Source organism: Gadus morhua, chromosome 5 (genome assembly GCF_902167405.1).
Source record: "Gadus morhua chromosome 5, gadMor3.0, whole genome shotgun sequence".
Taxonomy (NCBI): Eukaryota; Metazoa; Chordata; class Actinopteri; order Gadiformes; family Gadidae; genus Gadus; species Gadus morhua.
Genome location: NC_044052.1, coordinates 14,037,697 through 14,064,564, shown reverse-complemented (window position 1 = coordinate 14,064,564; position 26,868 = coordinate 14,037,697). Strand labels below are relative to the sequence as shown.

The 26,868-nt window shown below is 46.9% G+C and overlaps 2 protein-coding genes across 10 annotated transcripts in view; one reads left to right on the top strand and one right to left on the bottom strand.

Moving 5' to 3' along the window:
- Positions 1-2,579: 2,579 nt before the first annotated feature.
- Positions 2,580-23,862, top strand: impg1b (interphotoreceptor matrix proteoglycan 1b). 5 transcript variants are annotated; one of them, XM_030357287.1, is made up of 19 exons: positions 2,580-3,258; positions 4,970-5,185; positions 6,488-6,654; positions 6,887-6,915; positions 7,258-7,292; positions 7,402-7,439; positions 7,671-7,817; positions 8,597-8,655; positions 8,860-9,059; positions 9,598-9,993; positions 10,420-11,015; positions 11,701-11,787; positions 16,549-16,768; positions 18,417-18,627; positions 20,269-20,454; positions 21,435-21,621; positions 22,153-22,236; positions 22,827-22,845; positions 23,161-23,862. In XM_030357287.1, the coding sequence occupies exons 1-19, from the start codon at positions 3,168-3,170 to the stop codon at positions 23,229-23,231; spliced, it is 3,039 nt and encodes a 1,012-aa protein (XP_030213147.1). In that variant the 5' UTR covers positions 2,580-3,167; the 3' UTR covers positions 23,232-23,862. The 5 variants fall into 5 exon arrangements, 4 of the variants coding, with proteins under 4 accessions (XP_030213147.1, XP_030213148.1, XP_030213149.1 ...); XM_030357288.1 differs by lacking the exon at positions 22,827-22,845; XR_003976848.1 differs by lacking the exon at positions 21,435-21,621 and having other exon boundaries at positions 2,581-3,258.
- Positions 23,863-23,942: 80 nt separating this feature from the next.
- myo6b (myosin VIb) overlaps positions 23,943-26,868 on the bottom strand; it is a 42,953-nt gene continuing 40,027 nt past the window's right edge. For 4 of the 5 annotated variants that reach the window (XM_030356520.1, XM_030356523.1, XM_030356524.1 and 1 more), the window contains 3 exons: positions 26,143-26,337; positions 25,735-25,953; positions 23,943-25,226 (listed from right to left, as the gene is read on the bottom strand). In XM_030356520.1, coding sequence (XP_030212380.1) covers positions 25,027-25,226; positions 25,735-25,953; positions 26,143-26,337 — 614 coding nt within the window. In that variant the 3' untranslated portion in view covers positions 23,943-25,026. Of the gene's footprint in view, positions 25,227-25,734; positions 25,954-26,125; positions 26,338-26,868 lie in introns of those variants that run through there. The other variant, XM_030356527.1, reaches the window with a different exon arrangement.

Sequence of the window (26,868 nt, the reverse complement as noted above, 5' to 3'; positions counted from 1 at the left end):
TAGGGGGGAAAATGATAAATGGGCTTCATTTTGGGGAATACTGAGGAGCTCTAGTGCCCTTAGCATCTGAGACCTCAGATCTGTCCCCTGCCCCCCACGGACCCCGTTCTTAACACATAACATCCATCTCAGGTCAGCTCACCAGTCAACAATACAGCGCTTTAAATATTTATGATACATTTCACTGCAATTGCAACTGATGTTGAGAATAGGGTAGCATGCTCTCTGTATTCATGAAGGCTGCGTTGTGTGTCGACAATCTGTTGCACTCGGTCTTTGATTTGACAACACACAGGCCTTTCTAGTGTGGAGTAAATGTAATCCAATGCAATCTGCTCCGGTGTGCTCTAGACCTCTGATTCTGTCTCCCCCTCCAGGGAAGTGAGTTTTCACCCAGTGGACGTCTCATTACCTGGTCTGTGTTGTGTGCTGTGTGTAGTGTATATTGTGTTGTGTGTATTGTGTTGTGAGTTGTGTGTTGTGTGTAGTATGTTTTGAGTTGTGTGTTGTGTGTTGTGTGTAGTTTGTAGTGTGTTGTGTGTAGTGTGTTGTCAGTTATGTGTTGTGTGTTGAGTGTGTTGTGTGTTGTGAGGTGTGTGGGGTGCGTTGTTTGATGTGGGTTGTGTGATGTGTGGTGTGTGTTGTGTGTTGAATAATGATCCTACAGGAGGCTGAATCCAATTTTGATACTTTAGGATATTTCCCTTGCTTTTTATTTCCAAATGGATTTCATCATTAGCAGATCATATTAAGATGATTCAATTAAGGGTCTGGTTATTTATCATGTGGGTGCCTGTGTGTTGCCTTACATGATTTCAGTCTATGAATGTGTGAGTGACTAACATCTGGTATGTCAGGCAGAAGTGCATACATTCATAATTGATCTTCATTCCGTTACCTTCATTTCACGTTCATCTGTAAAAAGGAAGGACACAAACCTAGTATTGTCTTCTTCGCTTGAGAAAGACAATCAGAAGAAGACAAGACAATGAAAATAACAGTCAAAATGACAGCGGGTAACATTCCCACATGTTGGATGATATGACCCAACCCATTCCACACATGTCAGTGACACAGAAACATATGAAAGTAGGACGGCTGAGTGTCGTCTGCAGATGGCTCCTCTCTCCGTGTAGTGGAGCGATCGTGACAGCTGGCCCCTTGCCAGCCCGCTCTGCTCCACAATTAAACCCGACCCCTTTGAGCAGGACGCGGAGAGCAGCCGACCGCTGGAAGAAGGTCATCACCGCGTGGATATTTATCATAACAGACACCCGCCGGTTTTATTCTCCACTTAAAGATATTCAATGGGAATCCAATTAATAGATCATGTAAAGGCCAGCCACACGTTGCTATGGGGATCTGGGGGAGGGAAGAGGGCGGGGTCATCATTGAGGGACACACATGATGTGCGAATAATGACTTTGATCTATGTTTGAAAAGAAATCGTGACGGAGGTCCTAAACATGGCCTGACCCTAATCTTCACTCTGAAGGGAAACTCTTCAACGTAATCTAGATGTACATTTGACCCCCGACCCTGACCCTAATCCTGAAGCCAAACATGGTTGGCAGTAAGACGCTAACTTCCTGCATGGTGGAAATCACAAAGCGCGGAAAAAGGTTGAGAGGAGCCTACAGGAAACGTTTGGTTTTCTATAATCATATTCTCACAAGAGGAAATGGCATTAACAGACCATTAATTTAATGATTATCAAAAGATGAACGTGTAAATGATTGTGAACAGAGGTACGTGTGCTGTAAAGTCTCCACTCCAAACCAGAGAGTTGTAAAATGGGTACATCCAACAGCATCGGTCCATCGTTCTGGCCCCATGTGACCCAAAACTACAACAGCAACGATGTGCTGTCCCTTTAACTGGACGGCTGCCATCCACTATGGAGCCCGGTGATTATAATGAAACAAAAACAACTTAAGAGGATCAGGTGTAAATGTAACAAATGGCCCATGGATGAGATCCAAATCAAAACATCGTTCAGGAACCAAAATTCCAAAATATGCACTTTGCAAGAAATGTTAGATGGAATCACCAATTCAAATTAATTGAGAAAAGGGTATTCTTTGTCTAATATACAACATATGTGCAACGCATCATGAGTATTAATTCATCATCCAGCTCAAGTAGTATCAAACAGTGCTGGCAAAACACAATGCATTTCAAGATATTGGCCGAGCTGCTGAAAGCCTTCCAACTTTTCTGTATTCATCATCAGAACTCAAAGGCTCAGGTCATCCATGCGACCACAAGAAGGGAGCACATTGTTGGAGGGGAAGCTGGAAATACACAATGACCATCAACACAAGCTGATTAGGCAGCCAGCCTGGGTCGCCCCGGAACTGGAGAGAGAGAGAGAGAGAGAGAGAGAGAGAGAGAGAGAGAGAGAGAGAGAGAGAGAGAGAGAGAGAGAGAGAGAGAGAGAGAGAGAGAGAGAGAGAGAGAGAGAGAGAGAGAGAGAGAGAGAGAGAGAGAGAGAGAGAGAGAGAGAGAGAGAGAGAGAGAGAGAGAGAGAGAGAGAGAGAGAGAGAGAGAGAGAGAGAGAGAACCTGAATGGCATTATGGGGTGAGTAAGGGGGGAAACACAGGGAAGTTGGATAGTGAGGAAGTTTGGACGTCAGCAGAAAGTGTAAAGTGTCCAGGCGTGGTTTGTCCACCCAGGAGATGTGACTCAAGAAGGTGTCTCTAACGAGATGACTCCAGCAGCCACGTGGCCCTTGGGATTACAAGCAGCAGATGACGGGTAAAGAGATTACAGAAAAAGAGCCTGCTTCTTGAACCTCACTCCCCCCTGTTGTGACAATAGAGAAGAGGAACCTTTCAGCAGGCGATCGGTCCGTTCATTTTCTGCCTTTTCTCCCCCCTCGGTTGGGGGTTTCTGGCTTGCCTACGACGGGTCATGAGATAAAGGCGTTCTCTTTACTTCAAACAGGAACTAACTCAGATCCTCGCTGCGTGTGGGTTGCCCACTCAAAGGGCAGGTGTGGACTTGGATTTGGGGCAACGTTTGGCTGGGAGAGCGGGAGCTGGATCACTGGAGTCAGTGGAATAAAGTTTAGGCTCCTGCATGCCTAGCTTATGGAAGTAAGATAACGAGACTCTGGATTGTACTGTCCATAACAAGGCTCGCAAATGACTTCTTCCGTCCGGAAATGAACAACATCCTCCACTCCATCATGCTTACCAAATCGGGGCTTTACTTCACCGTGTTCTTGTTGACACTTCAAGCCAGTCAAACTAAAGGTAAGGCTGTGACTGAGGGAATATGGGAATTGATTTTCAACCTTTTAAAGGGTAATCTATATAGCTATTTTATTAGATTTTTTTCAATTTGTTCTTTAAAGAAACTAGAGAGACACACTTTATGAAGAAGTTCCATCACTCTAAAGTGCCGGCTCATCAGTTGAGCAGTAATGACTAGTTTTATTCTCTGTTAATTGCATCTCTTGGTAATGCTAGCAGTAATTCTCTCATTACCAGGGTGCCTAACAGGAGATTTACAACGCACCGCTGATCCACTTGACCCCGGCTCAAGTTGAAGGACAAGTTTGGTTTACAGAAACCCTCTTTTCAGTAAACACAACCAAGACGTTTAGAGTTGAACTAACCAGTTGATTGTTCCCTTTGAAATGAGCAGGATTCAAGTCTCAAGACTCTAACAGCTGAACATACTAATTAGACATAGACGGAACTACAAATGGCTATAAAGAAACAGTTGGATAGAAACATCAATATCAACATCAATAAGCATCATAATCACATATTTTACGGCGGTCATGTTTGCAGAGCCTGAAAGTTCAGTACCCGGAGGGGGGAACAAAAGCTGTCCTGTTCTGCCTGTCGTGGGACACTAATCTTTAGTGGCTTGTAACTCTGCTAAGAGGCCCCTGCTGCCGTCGCAGCATTAGGGCCCGTTTAATCATCTCCCCCGCCCCCTTCTGATCCCAGGGCTGTGCATGTGCAGGCTAGCATTCAAGAGAAGTCTAAAATATTCATAAGAAAATATAATACCATGCAGGGCAAGGAATTGGGGATCGATATGGTCATCGTCTCTGGCAAACTGGGGAAATGCGCTACGATAATTAGGGCAGCTGGGTGCTTACTGGAACGCTACAGGAAACGATTCTCCCTCTCTCACGGAGAGCTAGTCTGTCAGGGGAATGTGCTGGTATCGGTCCAAACGGTCCCCGGGCTGGCAGTATTGTCCATTGTGAGGGTATTATGCATTTGTAATGCAGTGATTAGCATTTGTTGCCAGATGGAGCCACTTTGTACTTTGTATGTCAACATCAGTCTAGGTTATTGTTTGAAACAAATATGATGAACCAAGAAATTGATTCAACTATCAAGGTCAAAGCATTTTCCTTTTGTTCACGCTAAATGACTCTTGTTTTAAAACCTCATTCGTCTCGGACCATAAATCCAAGAGGAAGTACATTGGGGTCCAGCGCAGAAGCTGCAGTCTTTGTTTTGTAGGTCTTCAGCTTGATGTCTGTATAGGGTCCCATACGTTTACCACCTGGCGTCGTCGTGAACCTCCACCTCTACCCTGAAACCTCCACCTCTCTCCCCAAACCTGGGTCTCTCAAAGCTCTACCTCTCGTCTCAAGCCTCCACCTCTCATCTCAAACCTCCACCTCTACCCTCAAACCTCCACCTCTCATCGCAAACCTCAGCCTCCCCTCTCAAACCTTCACCTCTCATCTCAAACCTCCACCTCTCAGTGATGCAAGTCTGTTGGAGTAAGACTGTGACACAGCTTTATTCTTTGACATAAAAGTACATTTATGTAGATGTAACAGACAAGGCCCTTGCAATAATTCAACTTATTACTGATATAGTATAGTATTTCATTCACATTTGACCCGCAAAGACCTAAAGTTACAAAAGGCACTTTTATAACACATAACAATGTGTGATTGTGTGTGGATGTGTGATTTGGTTGATGTTGTAGACCTTCAGGACCAGGCTCTTCCGGGCCTGAGAGACGTGAAATACCGACACTTCCTGGAAGCTCCTCGCCCGATGGAGCCGGCCAGTGTCAGGGCGCCGCAGCACCGGCCGCGGAGCCAGAGGTCGGCGGCGGCGCTCAGCACGGGGGTGAAGGTCTGCCCACAGGAGAGCATGAAGGAGGTGATCACCAGCCACCGGGCTTACTACAAACTCAGAGGTACGGCGGAGGGACACGCGTCGGTAGACGGCTACGAATGGGAACGCAACACTGCATGTTCTCATTGGATTCTAAATGGTTTCTCGTTCATTTATATTATTTCACCAGCCACCGATAAAATAATATAATGATGGTTCTGTTTGTCTTGTTTTTGTCCCTATTTTTGTCCCTATTTTAACTATAAGCGTCTACTTATGCATTAGCACTTATTGTATTTCTTGCATTGTCATTTTATCCTGTGTCCTTCCACTGCTGCTGGGCTGTTTTGGCAACAAACAAATTTCTCCTACGGGGGATTTAATAAAGTTGCATCTTATCTTATCTTATTTATTCATAGTTTTTATTTGTATTAGTAATTGCACCAGAGTGAGTGGCAGGCGATCATCTCCACCTGCTGTCCCTGGGACAGAGTCAGTGGGCATGGTTGTGAACTTAAATGTTGTTCAAAATATAAACCTTTTTCTGAAATGTCAGCACGCATTGAAATTGATTACGACTACCATAGGCTTCATCTTACTTCCATCTTCGTTAGAATGTAGGTTACAACCTACTTTCAGCCTCAGTAGTTTGTAGGCTACATCCTACATTTGAGATGTTAGGCTACTGTCAGATTTACTGTATGATCGTCTCCTAGAGACACTGTTGATATTGTGATTGAACTGAGGGGATTATTGAGAATCATATTGGGTGCCAATATATCCACAATACACTATGCTACTATACTGTATGATCATCAGGTGCACCACAGGGATCCTGGGTGAACATCTGACAAAACACATCTATGCGTGTCGAAGTGGTGTGTGCGTACAACACGCAGCGTCTGTAAATGTCATGTGATGACATTTACAGTAACACACCTGCTTTCCACCTTATGGAGTGATGCTCAATGCGATATTGAAGCTGACAGGAAGACAGAGGCTCATTCTATTGAATACGTAAAGCAAGATGAAAACCAGGTCGCTGCTTCTACACCACCACATATTCTTTTGTCCCACTCTTTCTGCATGAAAGAGTGAATTCATAAATCAATTTGTCTGACATGAAGGTGACTTCAAAACCAATGTCGGTTTTCTTTGTATAAAGTATTGACACACAAATCTGGCATATGGGGTGTCTTGGCTTCCTGGCGTGTCCAAAGACCAAACTAAAACAGCTGGGTGTCTTCAGGGGAGGAACAAAGTGTATGGTGATCGAATGCCAGTCGATCCCAAGTGTCCTCAGCCCACCCTCGGGGGGCGACTCCTTGCATCTACCCTGACTGTTGGTTTATTGTAACACACGTCACAACATGTTTGTGCTCAGTCTGCCAGGAGGCCATATGGGAGGCGTTCCGGGTCTTCCTGGAGAGGGTTCCTAACTCGGAGGAGTACAGTACCTGGCTCTACACCTGCCAGCATGAGAACCTGTGCATGGAGACCCTGGCCCTCAACTTCAGCCAATCACAAGAGCACCTTGACCTGGTGGCCCGGGTCAGTCTCACAGCAGCCAATCAGCTTTCAGTGTTCGATATGTTCAATAGAACACAACTGATGATGTTTCATATGCTGTACACATTACGAGCCTCATAGCTTGTTATTGTACAAGAAACAGTAATATCTATATAGTTGCAATATTGTTCCACATTCTCCACATAAAAGTTTACTTTTAATATTTCATTGAGCGCTGACTTGTGATTGTTGTTTTGCAATTCGCTACTTTCAGAGAGTTGCTGAGCATGCTGAAATTGTAGGGTATGTATTCATATTCTGATGCTTTTAATGAATGCTAATGAATACAGCCTTCTGACAGCCAATACATTAGAATGATAATATCTCACTGACTGAGCTGCTTTTATAGTCACACATTTTTATTAATTCAAACTATTTTAAAAACGACTACTACTTCAAACTTTTCTACAAAGTTATAAGAAAAATAAGTGTATTATTAATTACAACTGAATTGAAAGCAGACCAGCTTATTTCTTAGGCCCGCTGCCAGTTATTGAGCTAATACCCACAGAAATGAATTTCCCAGTTGATTTATACATTATATATTTATAGGAACGTATAATGACTATGTACCCTCATTTCCAGAGCTGAAGAAGCTGTCCCTGATCCAGAGAGGGAATGTAAGCAACACCACTTCTGCTTTATTCAACTGAAGATGTATTTTTCGTTTTCATTCAACACAATGAGTAAGCAAGATAAATAAAGTAATTCATCTCTTTTCTCTTCAAGGTTCTTGGACGACTGCAATCGTTTCACTTCCAACCGAGGTAGAGGACAAAAGTGAAATGAATATTCAGTCTTCATCAAGTCAAATTGTTGATGTTGTTAACATGTAGTACGACTTCGTTCATATCAATTTGATCTATTAAGTCAAATTTGTTTAAAACAAATATAAATATGATTCCCTTTTTTAGTTTTTAAACAGAAAATCGACTTCAGATAAATGTCTATTAGTTTGGCTGGCTAACTCAAAGGAACATGGTGCTCTGTGTTGCCAGATGCCGGAGGATGGGAACGAGATCCTGGAGAACGGTGAGGAGCACGTGGTGGAGTTCAGCGTCACCGTGGTGGACGCGGGCTACAGCGCTCTGCTCCACTCTGAGTTCCCCCAGTACCGCCGGATCACCCAGGATCTCACACAGCGGGTAGGAGAACACTGACCACTCACTGAGGGTTCATGGGGAGAATGGATCTCATACGCAGGGTCACACGGTCAAGATCAATGTTCATCGGCTGCTGAAAACTAGACCGACAGACCGACAGACCGACAGACCGACAGACCGACAGACCGACAGACCGACAGACCGACAGACCGACAGACCAACAGACCAACAGAACAACAGACCAACAGACCAACAGACCAACAGACCAACAGAACAACAGACCAACAGACCAACAGACCAACAGACCATTAGAACAAAAGTCAAACAGACAAACAGACAAACATACAAGTTCTAAGTTCTAGTAGGATTTAGACTAGAGTGTGGTCTGGATTATACACAACAGACCTTTAACTTTAGTAGATAAGTAGATAAGACATGGTGGTATAGCCCCACCTGCAACTTCGTTTTGTATGCTTATCTTCCACTTGTAACAGATCAAATCATCTCATTCCCCCCCATGTCCATCCACCATGGCCTCTTAAACTCTATGGAAATGCTGGCGTTGAATATTTGAGCTAAAGCTCTACAAAAAATAAGTCCTTGTAAAGGTCCTTCTTGTCACTTTTCATAGATAATTACAGAATAAATCCATGGGCATTTTAAAGTGTTCCATATTGTAGTTGACATGCATTGACACGTCCATACCATAGTGGACTATATTGAAGGTTATGTGTGGTCTGTCCTACTTCAGATGCAGCACAACACCATCCACACCCACATAAACATTTCATTGTTCCGTCTGTATTTCCTTCCGCTTGTAGATGCTTCATGTTTTCCAAAAAGTTCCAGGATTCAAAGAAATACGAGTTCTAGGATTTAGGTGAGTCATGTATGTTTCTAATAAAGTCTTTGTACAAGAAATAACTTTCTTCTTGGAATTTGCCCTTCAAATACAAATCAATACAGCACAACACAATCCAATAAATGCAACACTACGTGCAGAGATTTAACAAAGAGTCCCCAGAGCCGGTGCCTTGACCTCACCCTGAAGGTATCGTGTGACTCATCTGCTCTTGTCGCTAAGGTCTGAAGACGTGTCGGTGCGCTGCGCCGTGGTCTTCAACGGCCACACCGAGCTCGGGGAAGATTCTGAGGCCCTTGTGGAACCGGGTTCCGCTGTGGAGGAGAACCCCAACGGACCCAAGCTGAAGTACATCGTGGCCAATGCCTTGAGGCAGGAGACCTCCCTGCCTCTGGACCTGCAAACACTCAGCTTTGAGGCCGGTAAGCGCCCTGTGGACCATATTCACATTCTCATTATTGATGCAAAATGCTGGATAAACCAAACAAAGGGGAGACGGAGTCTCACGAGGGCACTCGTGAGCAAGATGCCGGAACGCCTTACATCCTCCTTAATTAATTATATCTAGATAAAGATGCACAGCAAATTGCTTTGGAGAAAAGTGTCTGCTAAACACATGGCATGTAATGGCCCTGACACACCAACCAGATTCTCGGTCGTCGGACAGTCTGGCGAGAAACGGATAGTATTGGTCATTGCCGATTCAACATGTGCAATCGGCTGAAAAGAACACCGTCTGCCTGAAACGATTACCGACGGCTTTGACGACGGCCGATCGCACAGCACACACCATGCAGACTCAGGTCACCGATTTCGCAATACTGTCTGACGACCGACAATCTGGTTGGTGTGTAAGGGCCTTAAAAGACCAACGGCTTTCCCACACCAGATTATATAACCTATAATCTGATGATATAACATATATGTTGTTCTGTTGTTCTTACTGCTCTGTTCGGCCAGTGAGCACCATCTACCCCGGAGACGGAGCGGACAGTGAGGCCCTCCTCCCCATCCCAGAGGAGGGATCCGTCCCCGTGACAACCGCCACTCCAGGGTACCGCCCCACCCTGGCCGCAGTGCTCCACAACTCCCTGGAAGAGTTCCCGGGGGGGCCGGACACTCTGCCCTTCACCCTCCCCATCCCGAGCGCCGAACCAGACGTCGCTGTAGCGACCGTCAGCGGCAGCGGTTCTGCGTCGGCTTCCGCTGGCGAGGAATCGGCAGAGGAAGAGAGCGCTGAGACGCCCGCTGTAGAAGAAGAGGCCCAGGAGGTGTTAACGGGAGAGAGCCCTACCTCAGGGGGAAGCGGGGAACGTGAGGCGGACACGACTCAACCTGAAGTTCAGGTCACCCAAGGTAAGACTGACGTGGCTCTAATCTTATTTTATCCACAAACTAATCTCCAATCAAATCTGCAGGAGTTGTAAATAGAGAGAGCCGAAAGAGCCTGGACACCCTAGATGTGTCCCCTCGCTCTATGATCCCTCCTCCGTTTCTAATCAGGTACCTAATCAGGTAAAAGATGCTATGATTGGTAAGGAATGAGCCGGATCCGTCGCAATTCTAAATAGTCTCATAAAGAGGCAGCCACAACACGAAGCAGATCATTTTACAGAGGATTTTGAGCAATTGCTCAGTACATTCAAATAATAGTTCTTTAATCTCATCAACAGTACCTTGAACTAGTATCCTCCTAGTCCTTCATTGTGATGATCGCAATGCAATCTTCTGACTTCCCCTTTCTCCTCTGCCGCGGCCCCCCCCCCCCTCTTTGCTCCCCAGCCCCAGTGGAGAACCTGGACCCGCCAGGAGAGGTGGACCCCGTGGACACGTCCTCTCCTGGACCCCCGTGGATCTCCTCAACAGAACCCCTCATGGCCGAGGCCATAGATGGCCTCATGGGGGCAGCAGAGGTCTCGACCCCCTGGGGCAGTGAGGAACCGGAGGAGACCCACGGAGCGGTCCGACCACCCGGTCCCACCGACGGCACCAACGCGATCGAGGAAGAGGAGGAGAAGGAGGAGGAGGAGCCGGTCCACAGCGGCGGGTTGACTCCGCCTCTGATGGAGGGGCCCGTGGCTGTGGTCCCCGACGGACAGGACGAGGAGAGCGTTACCGGGACGGAGGCGCGGGTCACAGCAGGAGAGGAGGACAGCGGCAGCGGGTTTCCCGCCCAGTCGGACGAGCGGCCCCAGGAGTCGGGGGCGACGCCGGCGGCGAGGCAGATGAGCGCTGGGCCCCTGGGGACCGCCCTGGACCTCAACAAGGAGTTAGTGGTGTTCTTTAGCTTGAGGGTCACTAACATGATGTTCTCCGACGACCTGTTCAACAAGAACTCTACCGAGTACCGATCTCTGGAGAACACCTTCCTGGAGCTGGTAGGTAAACACGCTGTGGCGCTCCACGTCTTACTGCTGCACGCCGTGTTGTGGCGGCTGCTGAGCTAGTCTGACACACTGTAGCGCTGGGGGTGGTCGTCTGAACAGCTGGCACACTGTCAGGTTAGGGGCTGTGGTCTGAACAGCTGGCACACTGTCAGGTTAGGGGCTGTGGTCTCAACAGCTGGCACACTGTCATGTTAGGGGCTGTCATCTGAACAGCTGACACACTGTGACTTTAGGAGCTGTCGTCTGAAAAGCTGGCACACTGTCACGTTCAGGCCTGCATTAACCTGCCATTGAGCCCTGGGGCTGAGAGGTTTCGTAGGCCCCCTGAGTGGGGGGGGGGGGGTTGGACGATAAATCCTGACGGGGGGGGGGGGGGGGGGGGGGGGGGGCGGCTCATGATAGGCCTCTGATCTTTGTAAGTCCCAAAATATGATTTATGATGGCTTCCTCATGATGATGTTCTCTCACCAATATGCTTTATTCTCACAGCTGCTATTTTTCTTTCGCACCGATAAATGAAACGCGGTACAAATGACTAGGACGTGTAGTCCTTCAGATTCCAGTCGAGTGTTCCATCCTTAGTCAATCCGAGTCAATCAAATACTGTTATGTATCACATCAAATGTACAATGGCGTCCGGTCAGAAACGCTGGTTAAACATGTGTGCTCTACTTAGACGCAGCACTCATCTAGCGAGCGGAGGGCATTCCCCGGAGCCTCCAGTAAGTCTGGGCCACGACTGCGGACCCTAGCCTCCATCCCGGTACTCATTCCATATTGGAACTATTCACCCTCTCACGCCTCTGCCGTTCACCTGCCCTACTAACGTCTTCTGCTCTGTCGCTAATGCCGGGAGAACGTTAACATTTCTGACTAAAACAAACCTAAGAACTAAAGATTCCTCCATTAGATCACAGACCTTCTATCTTTTGTTTTATTTGTAGGGTTTAATGCCATGAAACATGTTCATGTGCGTGGTGTTTGTTCTTTTGTGGCCTTCATTCGTTGCGATGTGCTAAAGCTTTTACTTCTATGGGGACGTTTGCTCTTCTATTTGCTGTCAAGCACAACAGAATTGTAGTTGATCACATGTGTTTTCTAGTTTTCTGGACCAAGAGAATGAAGGGAGGTTTGTTCTGAACTCATTCAATGTTTAGGAAGTAATTGGTGGTCTTTTTTATTTTGTACCTTGTAGAAAATACTTTGTTCCTAAATGGCATGAGTAGATGACCGATTGGTATTTGAACGGTTTCTCTTGTATGTTTGTTCTAAGGGCAGGGCATTGTGCTGCACATTAAAGACATCATTTCTTTGCTAAACTTGCCATCCATGTTTACCATAAGCAACAGGTGATATGAATGTGAATATTGGTTTGGAGCTGGTCAAAATCACAAGACCTGCTTGGGGATTCAGGCAGTGTGGTGGTGCAGAGGTTTCTGACTAGTGTAAGAAGCTTAGAGTGTGGCTTGTTATTACAAGCACAACACACAGTGGCCAATTAACAGTTCAATCCGCTTAGCCCATCATCAACCAGCCCTCGAGGGCTGAGCGGGAGCGTGCTGAGAGGGCAGAGGCTTTGGGAGATGGCCGCCACCGCAGATGTTTCTAGGCCACTAACAGGTGTTGCTAGGCCAATAACAGGTGTTGCTAGGCCATCAACAGGTGTTACTAGGCCACTGACATGTGTTGCTAGGCCACTAACATGTGTTGCTAGGACTATAACAGTTGTTCTTTAAAGCGCATTCAGATCAATCGCACAGCATCGTATAATCCGTTGGCTGGAGTAGGGTAAAACAGTGGCAAATATGTTGACATGAATACGGATTATGGTCAATTACATTTAGTTCATCAACTGCAGTATGAAAGCCACACAACATCTTGCTGCCTGGTCCAATAAGCCAATACCATGCTCCCATAGTAAAGGGTTAAGTTAGTCACAACTGCTGGAAAAAATTACGCATTTCTCACATTTGAAATTGAGATGTGTCTTAATGAAGAATCAATTGACATCAATATAATTTGAAGGCTTAAAAGACTTAAGGATGACCAGGGAAACCTATCTTTAGACCTGGCTGAGCAGTGCCCTATGCTGCCCAGTGTTACGTAAACGCCTTACCATCCAACTGCTGCAGAATATCAATACAAATTGGATTTTCCTGCTGCCCTCAGCGATGCCAAGAAGGAAAGCGACTGTAAGCTGGGCTGAAGGGGTCAGGCTTTATGGGAGACGGGAAGTTACTCCAGTTGGCACTATAGCTGTAATGCTATCAGAGTTTAGGCTCTGGGGGTTGTTCTGTGCTATAGCTTAAACGCTATCAGAGTTTGGGCAGAAACCTCTGGGAGTTGTTCTGTGCTCAAGCTTTAATGATATAAGAGTCTAGGTAGAAACCTCTGAGTTTCTGTGCTATAGCTTTAATGCTATCTGAGTTTAGGCAGAAACTTCTGGGAGATGTTCTGTGCTAAAGCTTTAATGCTATCTGAGTTTAGGCTTGCTATAGCTTTAATGCTATCAGATTTTAGGTTCTAGGAGCTGTTCTGTGCTATAGCTGAAATGCTATCTGAGTTTAGGATGAAACCTCTGGGAGCTGTTCTGGGCTATATCTTTAATGCTATCGGAGTTTAGGTTCTGGTACAGTTCTGTGCTATAGCTTCAATGCTATCTGAGTTAAGGCAGAAACCTCTGAGGTTCTGTGCTTTAGCTTTAATGCTATCTGGGTTTAGGCTCTATGAGCTGTTCTGTGTTATATATTTAATTCTATTAGAGTTTAGGATCAGAAGTTGTTCTGTGCTATAACTTTAATGCTATCTGAGTTTAGGCTCTTGGAGCTTTTCTGTGCTTCAGCTTAAATGCTATCAGAGTTTAGGCAGAGTTTCTTTGCTTTAGAAATGTCTTCTTCGCAGATAAGAATAAAGACATTTTTACAGAGATGGATAAATATTCTATCTCTTTGAAAAGCATCTAGAAACATTTTTAAATATATCCAAAAAGAAAAGTCACATTAAGTCACTGAAACTCTCCATCTCCAATCTTAAAATGGATGCCCAAACCATTAGTAACGAAACTTTATGATCGATCATATTTCGCTTGAATCTTCTTGAGAATTCTTTTCTGGCAAAACTAATGTGGCCAGAAGTTTTCAATGGTAAGTTGATATTTGTTTATATTTGTAACCTGTTACCTTTGGAATTGTATGTTTTTAAATGGGCTTAAGGACGATAACGCTTAAATATGCCATGAAACTGCTGTTTTAATTAATTTTCTGCCAAAGAAGAACCAGGTAGTTCCTTGCCCATTTAAAATGTCCTATTCTGATGGGTAGGTGGATAAGGGATTGACGCTATCATATTAGTATAGGAATCCCTCCTTGTATCCGTGTCACCTTACGGCTGTACCTACTGGTTTGTGAAGCAACCAATAACATTGGAAATGGAGGTTTAACACTCAAATAATTGAATTCATGAATGGCACTTTATTCTCACTTGATGTTTAAAATGTATATTTGATATTGAGGTTCCCTTAAAATGAGGTTGTGCTTTGCTAGGTTTTCCAAAGCAAGAACCAGTAGATACAAGCGTACCTCGATGAGCTGCTTCGCTTGTTGTAATGTTACTGATCCTAGCATCATGCTAGCCACATGAAGACCAGCATCATGCTAGCTACATGAAGCCCGCTGACAGGCAGCAGGTGTAGAGAGCAGTCACTGGGACAAATGGAGGGGGCCAGACTCAGACTATGAGGCCTGCAAGTCATTCTTCTTGTATCAATCTCTCTCTCTCTCTCTCTCTCTCTCTCTCTCTCTCTCTCTCTCTCTCTCTCTCTCTCTGTCTCTGTCTCTGTCTCTGTCTCTGTCTCTGTCTCTGTCTCTGTCTCTGTCTCTCTCTGTCTCTTTCCCTTAGTGACCCTGGTCCTCTGCAGTTTGAGGGCCATTGTGCAGGGAGCATCAGACCAGTGTTCAGGGGCCTCTTACCTGCTGCCCTGCAGCGAGGCACGGGGCAGAGAGCAGCAAACTAATCTCCCGGCTCAGCTGGTGGTGGGCTGCTCAGGCAGGGCTCACCTCATTGTGCGTTCACATTACTTGGTGCAAACTTGAGCAATACTATATGATGATTGGCTGGACTTTTTCGGGGATTTTGAGTTCACTTCTAAAAGGAAGAATGGGCTGTAGATGAGCTTTTAGCAACATCTTAACTTTCCATTTATTCAACATAAGGAATTGCATGTAGATTTAACGTTTGTTGGCAAAGCAGTGTGAATTGGAACCCTTCAGCTGTAGTGTGTCTATAGCCATACATTATACTGTACATCCAGTTTGTACAGTGTTTTATAAGAACCAAATGAGACTCAGAGGTTATCATTGGTCCATAGTGATTCGGCTGTGCATCATTTCTCTATTTCACTCTCCTCATTTTCCAGTACCTTAAAAACTGTTTATAGTAAATGCTTGGATTCTGTGGATTAAAAGCATCAGGACAGCGATGCGTTGTTCCAATGTTCTCAGAGTAATGGTGTTTTCAAGATGCCTCGTACACCACCCGCACGAGTCGCAAGTGGGGAAATCTCCCAGCTTTCTTGCGGCATTTCACAGAGGAACTTCCCACTTGGAATTCTGAGAGTATGCTGAGTTTAGTGAGGCTGACCGTACGACTCTACAACAAAAATGGCAGCGGCCGTAAAGAGCTTTATTTTCTTTGTATTTGTACCCCGTCGGTCATTCTAATGTTGATTTTAAATGCGCTTACACACTTGATTACATTGCTACTTTATTCCGGTCACTAATTTATGCATTGCACGGTTTTGCTGTGCGTGCAAAACAATGTAAAGTTGTGTTGTTTGTTTTCGAACTAGTTTGCTAAAGAGGCTAATGTATCTAACAATGACTAGCCAACGACATGACACAATCACAAAGACAAAAGGGAACGCTATAAGTGCTACAAGCCAGGAAATTACGCCACAAGAGCAACTCGTGCGGCTGGTGTACGAGGTATCTGGAACACACCATAACTTCTTCTGCAGGGCTCTTCCCAGCTCCGCCCCCTCCCCATTCAGCTCCGCCCCCTCACCACCTCCCCACCTCTGCACTAACTGAGCTCCCTCCTGCTCTCTGTCTGTGGCCCGCTCCCCTCCCCGTTCTTGTTCTCAGGAGGATGAACTCGTTGTCCAAGTGCTTCATTGAATAAACTCTCAAACTGACAGAGTTCACTTTTCAATTAACATGTTGATGGAAAACGTTCTCCTCCCAGAATCAAGAATCAATTCAACCTTCCCCTCCCGTAGGATGTTGTAGGCATTCATGATTCAAAGATGAGCTACCAAGGCACCACCAAGTCATGCTGTTTCTTTCTGTCATTCGGTTCTGCAAAAAAAGAGTAACTTTATATTGATCCATTCCATTAGAAATTGATTTGTAACAGAGACTAACTTAATTGTTTCATACTTTTCATTTCAATGGCCTGTATAGCCTGATGTATATTCTACCGTTTACCGTGTCTGAACAACATGGATCTCCCCCTCTCTGTCCTCCAGCTCCTCCCCTACCTGCAGTCCAACCTGACGGGCTTCAAGCAGCTGGAGATCCTGAACTTCCGTAACGGGAGCGTGGTGGTGAACAGCAGGATGAAGCTGGACCGGCCCGTCCCCTACAACGTGACCGAGGCGGTCCACTGCGTCCTGGAGGAGTTCTGTGGCGGCGCCGCCAAGAGGCTAGACATCAAGATCGACAGCCGCAGCCTGGACATAGAACACGGTACGAGTCTCTCTTAGTCCGCTCCCTGGACATAGAACACGGTACGAGTCTCTCTTAATCCGCTCCCTGGACATAGAACCAGGTACGAGTCTCTCTTAGTCCTCTTAGTTTGTCCCAAGAGATTTCCAGTGAGTTGAGACGCATTTCCTCATCATTCTAATTTCCATTCAGCCAGTTAAAGCAGAGACTTTAGTCCACGTCTACCTGCAGCTGGAGGAACATCAGGGTTAGATGTTGGATGGGAACTGTTGTGGGCCTCTTGCTGCAGGGCAGAGACAGGTGAGGACTGCAGGGAGTCGAACCAGTGTTGCTGATGTATTGGGACGTCAGCGATGAGCTTCTCCCTGGGCAGGTTTGAGTCACCAGGCTTAGAGCACTGCTATGCTTGTTAATGTTCCTTTCTACACTGTCGGGATTCTTGAAGGAAGGAATTTTAAACTTTTTTAATTCCATGCATTGACTGAACACATTTTAAACTCATTGAGTGTTTTGCAGAATTCTCTGCTTCTCTGAAGTCTTGGCAATGTCATTTATTTCAAATTAGGAAATGGTCAATTTTACTCCTCAATTAAGATTTATGCCTGCTGTTACGTCCGACTCCTGGTCAAATTCCTCTAAACCTTCCGTTCGATCTCTGGCACAGGGTAGACATCAACATTTAGTAAGGCAGTCTCTAACTTTATTGGTAATTAGCATGAATGTTGCAACATGGTCTCACAGGAATCTGTGAAATGACTACGGTCGGACGCTTAACTCGAAATCCGTGGCCACATCACGGAAACACGCCGATATCCGTGTGTGAGCCACGGAATAACAGTGTCATTTACTTGCATTGGAGCAAATTCCGTGGCCACATCACGGACAATTGAAGTGATTCCGTCAGACCACCGCAGATTTTGAGTTAAGCCCCCGCTGTGGTCAAATGTGGCACACACACAGATTGAAACGGGAGCACACACACAGATTGAAACGGGAATCTGTGTGTGTGCCATGGAATATCATTGTCATTTACTTGCATTGGAGCAACTTCCGTGGACACAACAAGGACAATTTAAGTGTTTCAGTGAGACCACCCCGGGTTTTGAGTTAAGCCCCCGTGGTCGACTCGCTCGTTGAAACTGGGATCCGTGTGTGAGCCACGGAACATCAGCGTCATTAACTTGCATTGGAGAGAATTCCGTGGCCACATCACGGAAATCGGCGTGTTTCCGTGATGTGTCCACGGATTTCGAGTTAAGCGTCCGACCGTAGTCATTTCACGGATTCCTGTGAGACCAGGTTGAATGGTGACACCCTGAAAGAACCCGACATAAACAAACAAGGCTTCTGTTGTTTTACTAACTCAAACACAAACGGTTACCCAAATCTTCACCATTGTGTCCACGCTGTGTTCCTTGTTCTCCACCCTCATGTGTCTCACCTCCCCGTCTCCATCCTCATGTGTCTCACCTCCCTGTCTCCGCCCTCATGTGTCTCACCTCCCTGTCTGCACCCTCATGTGTCTCACCTCCCCGTCTCCCCCCTCATGTGTCTCACCTACCCGTCTCCACCCTCATGTGTCTCACCTCCCCGTCTCCACCCTCATGTGTCGTACCTCCCCGTCTCCATGCTCCTGTCTCACCTCCCCACCTTGTGATCCTGTTCCTAGAGGACCAGGCGGACCCCTGTAAGTTCCTGGCGTGCGATGAGTCCTCGCGCTGCGTGGTGAACAGCTGGACGGGTGAGGCGGAGTGTGTCTGTGAGCCCGGCTACCTGGCCAGCGGCGGCCGGCCCTGCCAGAGCATCTGCACCCTGCAGCCGGACTACTGCCTCAACGACGGCGTCTGCCACATCGTCCCCGGGCACGGCGCCACCTGCAGGTAAGACCGCCGTGCATGTGAACGGATGAATGGATGAATGAAGGAAAAACACAAGTTCAGGAATGAAGGAATACACGAATGCAGAGATCAATGAATCCCCAAATGATTGCTCGAATCAATAAATCAATGAATGTATGGATAGGGGGTTGCAGGAATTCATGAATGAATACATTGATTAATGAATGGCCAAATGGAAAGAGGAATAGGTTAATTAAAGGGGAGGGCATGTCCACCTAGGCTAGCTGTATGGCGGATAGAAGAGCAATGTTCCGATTTTCAAAACGGTTTGTAACGGCTAATCACACTCACACCTGGTGGTGTAATGTGTCACCTTTAATGAATGAGTAAATGAAAGCTGGAAACCCTTACCCTTAGGCTCCCCCTGACCCTGACCCTGACCCTGACCCTAACCCGACCCTAACCCTGACCCTAACCCTTATGGTACGGCCACACCAAAAGCGTTACCCGCGTATCACGCGTATAAAATCGGCAATTTTTCCATAGGGAACCATTGGTTTACGCGCGTATGAGACGCGTACGAGCGTTACATGCGTATAAGCAACATTTTACTCGCGTTAGGTGCGTATGAGGCGCGTATATATACGCGCGTACATATACGCGCGTACATATACGCGCGTACGAGGAGTTCAAAAAATTGAACTTTTTACGCGAGTAACGCTCATACGCGCCGCAATAGCCAATCAGCGTTGAGCTTGACCCGACGTCACTGGCAGAGAGTAGTGAGCTTGGACAGAAGCATACGGTTAGTTATTTAAAACGATTATTGTTATTTATATCCGAGATTATTTAATCTAACCCGATCTAAACTCTATCACCCAAACACGGCGGCGTTTGGGTTTCCTACCTCGGACTCCAGCGCAGCCATGTCCATGGCAGCCACGGCCGGCAACTTTCTTTATTCTGGGTGGAAATAGTAACATAGTTACGCCAATAAATGCGTTTATGGAAACATTTCTAGCGAGAAATGTGCATTTTACTTTCATAAGGTTCGCTCGGTGAATGTGAAGGATGTTTGGTTTGATAGTTATGACGAAGAGTGAACGCTCCGTTCACTTGCATGGACAGAGTCTCTGATTGCTAAGCAACCTCAACGTCTTGGCGGACTATTTCTCTGCTGATCAACACTACGAATGCTGGAAACACACCAGACACACCATGTGAAGTTATTTAACCCGATTATTGTTATTTATATCCGAGATTATTTAATCTAACCCGATCCAAGCTCTATCATCCACCCAAACACGGCGGTGTTTGGGTTTCCTTCCTCGGACTCCTAAATCCAGCGCAGCCACAGGCTGGGGGGGGGGGGGGGGGGGGTCTCATCTACGCGCGTTACGCGCGTATCTGACCATTTTTGACACAAAATGGTCAAGCAACATTTTAGGAGCGTTACGCGCGTACATGGTACGCGAGATACGCGCTTGGTGTGTTCGCGGCTTTAGGCTCCCCCTAACCCTGACCCTGACCCTGACCCTGAGCCTGACCCTGACCCTGACCTTGACCCTGACCCTGAGCCTGACCCTGAGCCTGACCCTAACCCTGAGCCTGAGCCTGACACTGACCCTGAGCCTGAGCCTGAGCCTGACCCTGAGCCTGACCCTGACTGTGTGGTGGTTCCAGGTGCCCGGTGGGCCGATCCTGGCACTACCACGGGGAGCGCTGCACTGAGCTGGTGTCCACCCCGCTGGACCCCTCCCTGATCGCGGGCTGCCTGGTGGCCAGCCTCTGCCTGGTGGGCAGCGTGCTCGCCATCCTCCTGTTCGTCAACAAGAAATGTGTTCAGACCAGGAAGGCTGTGACGCTGGTGTAAGTGGACACCAGCGCTGGGGTTTAGTAGCGGGACTGTGGGGTTTAGTGGTGGGACTGTGGGGTTTAGTAGTGGAACTGTGGGGTTTAGTAGTGGGACTATGGGGTTTAGTTGTGGGACTATGGGGTTTAGTAGTGGGACTATGGGGTTTAGTAGTGGGACTATGGGGTTTAGCAGTGGGACTATGGGGTTTAGTTGTGGGACTATGCTGTTTAGTTGTGGGACTATGGGGTTTAGTAGTGGGATGGTGGGGTTTAGTAGTAGGGTTTAGTAGTGGGACTATGGGGTTTAGTTGTGAGAGTATGGGGTTTAGTAGTGGGACTATGGGGTTTAGTTGTGGGACTATGGGGTTTAGTAGTGGGACTATGGGGTTTAGTAGTGGGACTATGGGGTTTAGTTGTGGGACTATGGGGTTTAGTTGTGGGACTATGGGGTTTAGTTGTGGGACTATGGGGTTTAGTAGTGGGACTATGGGGTTTAGTAGTGGGACTATGGGGTTTAGTAGTGGGACTATGGGGTTTAGTTGTGGGACTATGGGGTTTAGTTGTGGGACTATGGGGTTTAGTAGTGGGACTATGGGGTTTAGTAGTGGGATGGTGGGGTTTAGTAGTAGGGTTTAGTAGTGGGACTATGGGGTTTAGTAGTGGGACTATGGGGTTTAGTTGTGGGACTATGGGGTTTAGTTGTGGGACTATGGGGTTTAGTAGTGGGATGGTGGGGTTTAGTAGTAGGGTTTAGTAGTGGGACTATGGGGTTTAGTAGTGGGACTATGGGGTTTAGTTGTGGGACTATGGGGTTTAGTTGTGGGACTATGGGGTTTAGTAGTGGGATGGTGGGGTTTAGTAGTGGAACTGTGGGGTTAAGTAGTGGGACTGTGGGGTTTAGTAGTAGGGTTAAGTAGTGGGACTGTGGCGTTTAGTAGTTGGAATGTGGTTTCTGTTGGGTACCTGCTCACCAGCGTGTTGCCCTGTGCTCCTAGGCCCGGCCTCGCCCCCTATGCCTTTGAGAATACTCTGAGAGAGAACCCGGTGTTTGAGAATGACGAGGGTATGTTGACCCAGGTGTCCACGTTACAATACCCCAGCTCCAGCTCTGGGTCGTCCCAGACCCAGCAGTCCGAGCTGGACACGTTTGGCTCGATAGAGAATATCCACCTGAGTATCGAGGTAACCAGTACCGCGCCGCCGCTAACCGGTTAACCCAAAGCCTTCAACAGTCAACTAACCGTAGCTCGTCGTCGGCTAACCTGCCCTCGGATGGGTCTTGAAATAACCTTCTCCTCTTTAACCTCAGATTGTTGTGGTTGAATACTAACACTTCAGTAGTTCATCTCAACCGAAAAGAAAATGTATTTTTCTAATTTCTGCATTCAATAGATTACAGAAAAGAGTACATTGTATATGAAGTGATTGTTGAACTGAAGCTTTTCCGCTTAACCCTAATATGGCCATGGTATGAAAATACAATACTTAAATCAGAGCCTCAGGCTGAACTCCCCCCGGCCGTGGAAGGTAAGGTCTGCCAGAGCGTTCGCCTGTCTGATCCATCGTGTTCTTCAAGTAGCAGGATGGCCTCTGAACCGAGACGAGCCGTGTTGACTCGATCCTACTACCCATATGAATTCAGGTTTCATATTAAAACCTACAGAAGTGTAACAATGTGTGTTGTTGATGCATCGGTGGTGTGTTCATCTGCAGATCCCCAGGCAACTCTACTCCAGCAGAACCCAGCGGTTAGTCTCTGGAACGGTGGACTTCCATCACTGCATACCTCACAATGAGGTGAGGAGGGCTCCCGCTCACACTCGCTTTCTCCGTGTGTGTGTGTGTGTGTGTGTGTGTGTGTGTGTGTGTGTGTGTGTGTGTGTGTGTGTGTATGGTCTTTTTGCCAAAGGAATATTATGTTATCCTTTTTAATTAAAGCTGGTGTAGGCAGTTTATTTAATATTTTTTCTTATTTTAACATCCCGACACCAATAAATCAATCAAATGCTCTGACAACAATAACTGTGGATTCTGTGGCTGCAGCAGGTCTGTGAAAAACATCTCATTCTGGCCGGATGCAATGAATGGATGGCTTACATGCCTTTCTGCCAAGATAATTGATTCTTCTGTAAATAACATTGTGTACATTGACCTCATTTTATTGAGAGGATTATGCAAAGGGTGTGCGTGTCTGTGCGTGTGTGTGTGTGTGTGTGTTGCGATTAACTACGCAACCATAATTGTATGTGTAGATACTGCAGTTGAAATGCACAGTTGTAAGGAAAATAAACGGTGGACAGCATCAATCAACATGAAGAAAGACTGTCGAATTGGTATCACGTTGTAATCGTTCTAATCTAATTCAACATACAATACATCTCTTCCAGCTTTATGATGCCTGCAAAGGTAAGATGCATGATCAGTGCTGGGGGTCTCAATAAGGGTCTGTTTCTCTTTCTGTAGTCTGTCATCACTGTCCCGGTATTTACCCTGCAGATTAGAGACAAGATCAGTGAAACCAATCCATAAACGACTTCCAATCCTAGAACCATATCTAAGCGATCCAATCATGATTTACTGCCAATAAAGACTTACAGAATGATCACTAGAGTACAACCAAACATTTCCTTTTTCCTTTCTGCTCTGTCCCAAATGTATTTAAAATATACTGATTCCTTCCATCATCCGTCATCCATACATATGTGTTCTGCTTTCTCGTAGACGCTGCGACCAGCAAGTCACAAGTACAGGACGTGTGTTCACGCCAGGCCTCGGGAGAGAGAGCTTATTGATGTTTCAGTCCTGTGAAGATCTCCTCTGTAGACAACGCACCTTTAACAAACAAATTAAGTAATACGCTCACTCTTAATGTTTCCCTGTACAGTATTTAAGAAATGTTCATTATGAGAGTAGGCCTGGCGTGTAAAGGTTTGTAGTGCTGTGTCTTAGACAGAAAGATTGTTCCCTGGAGAGGTGGATATATGTGGAACCTAAGATGTATTTCTACTGTATGTTTGGTGTTGTAACCTGAAGAAGTGGATCTATGTGGAACCTAAGATGCATTTCTACTGTATGTCTGGCAGGTAGAAGAGTCTCCTGTACACCTTGATTCAGGATGTTGTCTTTCCTCACAATGAGGCTTTTATAAACAACATGATTCTGATTCTAACTGAAGGTTGGAGGCGTGCATTGCTGTGTGTTGTTTAATGTTTCTCAGAGCCCTGTAAGAAAGTACAAACTGATCATCTTGGAGAGTCAACTGGAATTGGAAAAAAATAAATTCTGTCCTGCTGTGTGTAAACAACGTCAGCCGTTTGGGTTTTCGAAAGCTGGATGTCAACAAACGATCCTGCAACATCCGGACATTTTTGTACATTTTACATTTTGCGGCAAAGAATAAACTATTTTTGGAAAAAAAGTGAACCTTTTTGTCTCTGTGTTAATTGAGCAGTCTAATCCCCCCTTGGCGGTTCTCTGGATTAAATAACGCAAAAACAGCGGTGTAATATGTGGTTGCAGTATTTATTTGCTAATCAATTCAAGCATTGACAGGCATTCAAGTCCAGAGGAAAAGCAGAAACAATTACAAGTTCAACCAAATCTTTCACAAAATCAATATAGGTTCGAGAAATGTGAATTTGAAGACGATGACTCGTGGTCAAATTAGCGATCAACTTCCAGGAGAAATCACACAAACACAAAAGATTCCTGTTAACAAACGAAAGAAAATCAATCTGCCAAACGGGATTCAACGGTGATTACAAAAAAAAGATACTAGACAGGTTTTGAGAAGGCTCATTACGTATTCACAGAACTACTTCTAATGCAGCTTCTACTATTTAAAGATGCACAGGGACAAGGGACACAGATTCAATGGAAATACGCAAAATGGTTAGAACAACTTTTGACCCAGCTATGTCAAAATTGGAAAATATATATTGGGTATATACCACTGCTCTGGAAGTCTTTATGAGCATACAATGATAATTAAAGTAAACCAACAACGCTTTATTGATATGTTTACATAAATCAACACTTTTCCTTAAATCCATTTGTTGCTTCACATTATTATGTCTAATAATGTAATCTAAGATGTCATGTTTAAGTAACATCTTAATGCACCAAAGAAGAGATGTGATCGCTTATCCCTATTTTCAAACATTTTCTATGACTTTCTAACAAAGTTCAAATAAAACTACATCTATTCGCTCCATGTCTTCATGTGACAGCAGCGTTCTACCGGGGAAACAGTGCAGTGATCTGCAGTCTGAAGGCCTCATGACAGCATCAAGCAGAGTGGAATGCTCAACGATGTTGCTCCACAAGAAGACTGAGCTCAACCCAAACAATAAAACCCAAAGTGAAATCAACAAAGACAACTTGTTATAGTGACCCTGTCAGAGTAACCCCCTTCTGACTCTCTTGTGTTCAGCATATCTCCCCGCAGTACCCCGTGTGTGTCTGTGTGTGTCAGTGTGTGTTCAGTGTGTGTCAGTGTGTTTCTTCTCTGGTTCATTTGAGCAGGTTCTGGTTTATCTGAGCAGGATCTGGTGTTCTGGTTCATCTGAGCGGGTTCTGGTCCTCTGGTTATTTGAGCAGGTTCTGGAGCATGGCGGTGGCGTAGGTGGGCCGCGCCTGCTTGCTCTCGATGGCGCTCCTCAGGTATTGGATGCCGTCGCAGCGCTCCCAGATCTCCTCATACTGCTGCGGGAGGATCTCAGCGCCACGCTTCCTGGTCAGACCCGTCTCCTCCAGGCTCAGCTCACACATCTCCTCGTCATCCTTCCCTTTAGAGGAGGAGGTGGAGGAGCAGTGGAGAGGAGGAGGAGGAGGAGGAGGGAGAGGAGGAGGAGGGAGAGGAGGAGGAGGGGGGAGAAGAGGAGGAGGAGGAGGGAGAGGAGGAGGAGGAAGAGGAGGAGGAGGGGGGAGAAGAGGAGGAGGAGGAGGAGGGAGAGGAGGAGGAGGAAGAGGAGGAGGGAGAGGAGGATGAGGAGGAGGGAGAGGAGGAGGAGGAGGAGAAGAGGAGGGAGAGGAGAAGGAGGGAGAGGAGGAGGAGAAGGAGAAGAGGAGGGAGGGGGGAAGAAGAGGAGGTGGGAGAGGAGGAGGAGGAGGGAGAGGAGGAGGCGGAGGAGGGAGAAGAGGAGGAAGAAGGTAGGAGAAGAAGAACAGGGAGAAGAAATGGAGTAGGAAGAGGTGGAAGAAAAGGACAGGAAAACATGGAGAAGATGAATAATAATACCATATGAGCTCAAAGACATTTTCCCCAAATGCCTCCAGCGTATGAGAGCCCCTCACCGGCCACCAGCAAGATGGGCCCCATGTCGGGGTTCAGCTCCATCTGGCGTGCGATCCAGGGCCCGTCGAAGTGTGCGTACCACCAGCCCTTCTTCTTGTTCTGGGGGTCCTTGTACTGGTCTGCCGGCCGCTTGATCGGGATGCGGAAGTAGCGCTGCTGCCGGTTCATGGTCACTTCCTGTGGCGCGGCGGTGGCAGCAGGCCCCGAGTTCTGTTCAGCTAGAGGAAGACAACCAGTCAGGTGACACGATCACATGATCACATGGTTCTGTTCAGCTGGAGGAAGACAACCAGTCAGGTGACATGATCACATGATCACACGATCTCTGGAGGTTTAAGAGCTGTCAAAACACTAATTGTACACCGACAGTTTGAGAGTGTCTGCACAGACCGTAGTCGGTCACACACTTGGGGGGTTCTGGAGCATGGCGGTGGCGTAGGTGGGCCGCGCCTGCTTGCTCTCGATGGCGCTCCTCAGGTACTGGATGCCGCCGCAGCGCTCCCAGATCTCCTCATACTGCTGCGGGAGGATCTCAGCGCCACGCTTCCTGGTCAGACCCGTCTCCTCCAGGCTCAGCTCACACATCTCCATGTCATCCTTCCCTTTAGAGGAGGAGGAGGAGGAGCAGTGGGGAGGAGAGAGAGGAGGAGGAGGAGGAGGAAGAGGAGGAGGAGGGAGAAGAGGAGGAGGAGGAGGAGGAGCAGTGGGGAGGAGGGAGAGGAGGAGGAGGAGGAGGAGGAGGAGGAGGAGGGGGGAGAAGAGGAGGAGGAGGGGGGAGAAGAGGAGGAGGAGGAGGAGGAGGAGGAGGAGGGAGAAGAGGAGGGAGGGGGGAAGAAGTAGGAGGAGGAAGAGGAGGAGGACGAGGGAGAAGAAGAGGAGGAGGATAAAGAAGAGGAGGAGGGAGAGGAGGAGGATAAAGAAGAGGAGGAAGAGGGAGAGGAGGAGGATAAAGAAGAGGAGGAGGGAGAGGAGGAGGAGGAGGGAGAGGGGAAGGAGGAGGAAGAGGAGGAGGAGGAGGGAGAAGCGGAGGATGAGGGAGAGGAGGAGGCGGAGGAGGGAGAAGAGGAGGAAGAAGGTAGGAGAAGAAGAACAGGGAGAAGAAATGGAGTAGGAAGAGGTGGAAGAAAAGGACA

Bases quoted from the DNA above. Each gene is read 5' to 3' on its own strand.
- impg1b (XM_030357287.1), top strand. From the start codon at position 3,168: ATGAACAACATCCTCCACTCCATCATGCTTACCAAATCGGGGCTTTAC. The intron at 5,186-6,487 runs GTACGGCGGAGG...GTTTGTGCTCAG, and splicing joins GGCTTACTACAAACTCAGAG to TCTGCCAGGAGGCCATATGG. The intron at 7,818-8,596 runs GTAGGAGAACAC...TTCCGCTTGTAG, and splicing joins CCCAGGATCTCACACAGCGG to ATGCTTCATGTTTTCCAAAA.